Here is a 5698-nt window from a genome sequence, read left to right on the forward strand (position 1 = left end):
GAAAGGAAGAAGAGATAACTTGAAGTATTAAAAAATAAACATTGTGCCTCAACTTAAAGTCCAAATATCAAAGAGTCCTTCCAGTAATTTTGCATTAGTTACCTATATTTACTACGGTATGTTCTTACTACATTAACCTATAGCCCTTTTAGGATTTACTCAGACTTCTTAGTAGTAATCTAATTTCTCTCTAATCCCACCCGTCCCTCCCTCCCTCTTCCCTCCCTAACATGCTGTCTCTCACACACAAACACTCACATGTAGCCTACATTCTCACATTTAGACCAGCGGCCATTCATGTTGTTGGACTACTGCTGTCGTTGTTGTGGATTCACACTCATAAAACGCCATGGACCCCTTTCCCTCAAGGCTACACCCAGTGACACCTGGGTAAGGAAGCTGTGTGATGTATGTTGTTCTCGAATAGAAAGCTAAGGGCTGTCTGAAAGAGAGCTAGGTCTAATGTGTACAGTATGTCAAGAGAGCTTTTCTGACTATTTGTTTTGTCATTTAGATTAAAGCATCCTCGTTACAGTCACAATTGTTGTCTGACTTAATAGTTTTTGAGGTGTTTAATGTCTCAATAAAATATCAAGCATCTTCTCTGTAATTAAAGCTTTGCAGACTGAAGGGATTCATTTGAAGTCTCTAATCTGATTTCTGGAGCAGTTTTATTTTTTTACAGTGCAGTCTTGTCTGAATGTGACAGACAAACAAACCAGCAGCTAGACAAGGCGTTTAGCTGTTTCTGAGAGTATTAGCAAAAGCTCAGCCAGCCACTTCCCTACCCTCAGACACACCTTTGTCCTCATTTCTGTGTGAACAACAATAAAATACACGTGGGAGGTTACAGTAAAATACATCTGGCCCATGACTAAATTGGGCTTTTTACAATTATCCTTTAAATGTGTACACTCAGAGCATAGACCTGAATTTTCCCTACTTTTAAATGTCACTTTTATCTGATGCTGTGGAGAGAATAAGGTGGAAGAGATAGCCTAAAGAAGAACAGGAGGTTAAACTAGGGCAGTTATTGCGCTGTCACGTCATCAACTAAATCTCCACTAATGACAAAGTCATGCAACCCTCTAAATATGTTAGAGACTTATTGTAGTTAATTACTTGTTTAAATCATTTGTCAAGCAATAAGACAATGCTAGCTGCTCTGTAAGGCAAATGTAGGCTAATTAAAATGTGCAGCATTAAGCTGCAGTTAACTTGAGAATATTAGCATGCTTACATTAGGGGGCAGCTTAAGGCTAATGTAGCATGCTAACATTATTTTAATAATGACAGCACTTTTGATATCTGGTGTGTCCACACAGTTTTGTTCCCTAAAAAGAGTTCTGTCATACTTCTAACCTCAATGTTGCATTAAGGCCTCAACTGGAAGCTTTTAACGCAGTAGACTTGGAGAACGTTCTCATGCTCAACACAAGTCCACATATGTTTTTCTTACCTAACTTTACATAAACTAATCTATGTTGGTGCTTAGACTTAACTTAAACAAAATACTTGGTAATGTAAGGCACCAAAAACTTTACCATGTTCATGTTGTTAATCTGGTATATTAGCATGCTAACAGTCCTCAATAAGTTCTAAAAACAACATTTAAAGCTCATGGAGGGTTATCAGTTTGGCATTATTATTCATAAGTGAAAGTATTTGCAGGTATGTGTCTGCACAAAACATTTTGGCAAACTGCTGAATCGGGATCAACATGATTAAATAATGTTAACGATGCTAGCCAGCTTGCTCGCTTGGCTAAAAAATGCCAAGGTGTCTGTGGTTCCAGCTCTTACAGTTTGAGGATAAGCCACTTTTCTCGATTTTATAGTGCAATGAATTCAATATTCTTTATTTTGGACTCAAAGAGCAATCACAAAAATTAAAACAGACATAGGTTTATCCTTAAGATAATTGTTAGTAAGTTGTAGTTCCCTCTGTATCAGAAAAACACTCAGACCAATAAATATTACTTTGACCGAACTGTGCAGTAACATGGTATTATATCTTATCTGTGGTCTGTATAGCAGATGTTTGGATTGTCACATCAGGTACAGTACAGGTGTAGCTTTTATTAAAGATAACGCCATTTCAATAAGGTGTACAGTTAGCCATCATGCAAGGCTCTGGAAGCGGCGCACCTCACTGGGCCGCAGCCTTATATTAGTGTAATTAGTTTCACCTGTGTTTGACAAGTCTCAATGTCAGCTGTAAAAAAAGGACCTTTTTATTTCTCGTCAGAGGTGTGTCTTGTAACCCATTTTTCTGAATGTGCTGCAGTTAATCATCTATGAATAGAGACTTTAGCAATAATCTGTCTGCTGCTGTCCGATGTCATCACAAGCACTTATTTTCTGGATCATGAAGGAGAAAGCGGAGAAGGGGAGCGGAGATTTTCTGCTGCTTTGGGAGGCACACAAGGCATTAAATAATGATGATGCTTTCCAGTAAATATCTCCACACTTAGTGTTTCCTTGTCATATTGAAAGGTTTATGTTTCTCTTGGTATTTATAGTCTTGCCTGGTTCTTTGCGCCCGCAGTGTGTCGATGGAATACTTTGAAGAGGATGCAAATATAGAATTGCATGCACTCATTGATTATGGCTCCCATATACTTAATTGATTTTGTTGCTTAAAATTGGCTTTTTGTTGTAATTTAAGCTTTTCCCCAGCAGTCTTATAAAGGAAGAAAAATGAAATGACTATGTTAAAATGCTTTAAGAAAGGTTCTGCATACACACTAGTATTTTATTCAGTTGAAACTACAAGAGCAGATCAGACTCTTTCTCCTCCTTCTGTCCTCCTCAGGTTGTCCTGCAGAATCTGTTGATGTGTATGGTGTGCTTCTACTCTCTCTACTACATCGCGGTCAGTCTCTGCATCGGACTGCTCAGGTACACACACCTTCAGGAGTTACATATTGTGAAGTCAGATTTTCCTTACAATGTTTTGCTTTTGCTGTCATTTTCTTTGCACACCTATATCATCCTCTCGCTTCTCTCTAGGGTTCATGAGATCAACAGCTTGTTGACGCCATTCGACTACACAGCACAACCGTCATGGCAGAACCCCAAATACCTAGGTGAGTAATAGTGGAATTTAACAAGTACCTGTAATCCAAGTTTTGAAGTAGGATTTCAATGTAGATATTTTTTTGTATTCAATTTTAGGTTTTATGCTACTTTTCATGCATTCTACTTTGCAGCTCTGAATGTTTTTAGTTTTTTCATCACTCCACTAATTTGATAGTTATAAACTGTATTCCGGTAGATTTACACAAAACATGCCCAGTTTATTTAAAATGAGGCACTGGTATAAATAAATCTGTAGTAACTGAAATATTTAAAGGAAGGAAAAGACAATGAAAATAACATGTTGGCCTCTAAAAAAATATATTTTTCAAGTGAGATTAATAAAAACATTTAAGTCAGTTTAACATAAACATAACCAATAAGTAAAGAAAACTATAATCTCCTTTTTTGTGTCCAATCTCTCTTTCTTTCTGCAATACAGAACAATTAGATGTGATACCAATGAGTGTGAATGTACTCAGGCCCTCAAGAAAAAAAGGAAGAAACAAATGGTTGCAGATTTCACATGTTAAATGTTCTGTGTCCCTCCCTCCAGTTGGTGTAATCTCTACAGAAATCACCTATGTTTTGGGAGGGCTGGTATTCGCCTGGATCGTAGAGGAGTGGGTTTGGGATTACGCCATAACTGTCACACTGCTGCATGTCGCCATGACTGTAGCAGGTAAACACACACACACACAAACACACATAGATACAAAGTAGATTGATAGAGCAGACGCGCTGATTGGATTTGGAGGCCTAGTTACATAACTGGATAGTGCCTTCAGTTCAAAGATTTGTTTAGGCACACTTACACAGACTTAATTGCTTTAGAATGAAGAGGACCAGCATTCATTTCTGGCTGCTAAATTGACCCAAGCTAAGAAAAAAACGTCCTTAACAGGCTCCTTTTTGTCTTCTAACTTGTACATTTGTTCTGGTGGGTTTTCTGTCCTTTTGCAGTGATGTCAGATTTCCCTTCAGCTGAACAGTGGTGGATTGCTCTGGGTAAGATTTACTTTCTTTGTGTTCAACTTTCTCTCAATCTCTCGTGTTTGGAGTTGCACTTTCTTAACATGACAACGTCACTCTATTCCTCCTTGTCTCCTTTTCTTTCCAAGGCAAGACATTCCTTTTTCCCTTGAGGCCTCACTATAACTCACTTTCTTCATTCCTCCCTTGTGTTCAAACCTTTTGATTGATCTCTTTTGTTCATATTTGTTGGCTCTGTCTCTCTGCAGCTTCAGGCCTGGTGATGATGATATTCGGAGGACAGCTCCTGGCCTACAAACTCTTCAGAAGCAACTTTGTTTATCCTACTGAACTACAGAACTTCTAACAAACACAACGAGGAAAGCTTTTAAATGGCTTAACTGTTAATCTCATAAAACCCGCTGGATTCACTTTCAAAGACTGCACAGCTAGGTTCATCATAACTATTAGCATGAGCAACTTCATTCTATCTGTAAAGTGTATATTTTCTATAAAAACAGTTTCTCTGCTAGATAACTCTATTAATCAGCCCATAGTCAGGTCTCTCCTTGTACAAATGACCCAAATCTGTCTGTATAACTCCAATGTTTTATAAATCTGTACAGTTTTAATATCATTTTGTATTGTTTCTTTACAAACTTCACGCTGTAAGCCAAAGATAATACTACAACAGATGACACCTGTAGCTCTCTGTAAGACTGTATGCACAGCTGCTTAATATGACCAAGTAAAAAGACAACTATGGTGTTTATATTTAAGTTGAGTTGAATGTTTTTAGTTTCAGTGTTAGCTTGAAATTTAATGTGCTTAGTGTACAGTGTAGTTTGATAAATAGAAATAACTTATTGAGACAAAAATAAAAATATGTGCTGTGTTGTGACAAAAATGTTCTTCCAAATCTTTATCCTTTTGGAGCTTTACCTGAATAGATAGATAGATTCTTCAGGTTTCATGTTTAGATGCAACGAAGAAACTTGACAAATCCATGGTGATTTGAATACCTGTTATATATATTAGTTAAAATTATATCTACATTAAATACTTTAAGCAAAATTATTTTTGTACCTGTGTATTTTAAATGTGTATGCTGTGTCAGTGGCTTTTTCTCCTGGAAAGCTTGTCTTCTTTTTCAGAGGAGACACATTCAAAGGAACATGTTGGTCAAGTAATAGAAAAATCTGTCGTATGATCCTCAGATCCTTTCATCCACATGTTGCAGTGTCCTTAGGTAAGACACTGAACCTTGAATTTCCCTGGAGGCATAGCCATCGGTGTGTGCAGGTGTGTGAATACAGATGCGTAAATTGGCATCATGTATGGCAGCATCAGAAAATCGCTTTGAGTGACGCTCTTTTAATGCAAACATTTACCTTTAACATCAACATTTACAATCAAAACACTTGTTCCAATATCTCACAAAGTCATGTATGAAAAACAGAATTTGACATATCCATGTTTTTGATCAAAACTTGCTTCATGTAAAAAAAGGCTGATCAAACTGGGTGCACCTTAATGTATGATGAGTTCAGTGTTAGTCAGTAAAAATGAGTACTTGGTAAGCAAATATAACATTTAAACAAAACACTATCAATAATTATATATTAGATATCCATAAAAGCATTTATCCT

The 5698-nt window shown here is 37.0% G+C and overlaps 1 protein-coding gene across 2 annotated transcripts; it reads left to right on the forward strand.

Annotated features, from left to right (window-relative positions):
* The first annotated feature begins 241 nt into the window (after positions 1-241).
* tmem244 (transmembrane protein 244) lies at positions 242-5126 on the forward strand. 2 transcript variants are annotated; one of them, XM_065964172.1, is made up of 6 exons: positions 242-390; positions 2815-2900; positions 3012-3088; positions 3634-3759; positions 4041-4085; positions 4319-5126. In XM_065964172.1, exons 1-6 carry the CDS (start codon positions 298-300, stop codon positions 4414-4416), a joined length of 525 nt encoding a protein of 174 aa, XP_065820244.1. In that variant the 5' UTR covers positions 242-297; the 3' UTR covers positions 4417-5126. The 2 variants fall into 2 exon arrangements, with proteins under 2 accessions (XP_065820244.1, XP_065820243.1); XM_065964171.1 differs by having other exon boundaries at positions 257-408.
* The last annotated feature ends 572 nt before the right edge of the window (positions 5127-5698 follow it).

The sequence above is a fragment of the Labrus bergylta genome, chromosome 15, assembly GCF_963930695.1.
Source record: "Labrus bergylta chromosome 15, fLabBer1.1, whole genome shotgun sequence".
Lineage (NCBI taxonomy): Eukaryota > Metazoa > Chordata > Actinopteri > Labriformes > Labridae > Labrus > Labrus bergylta.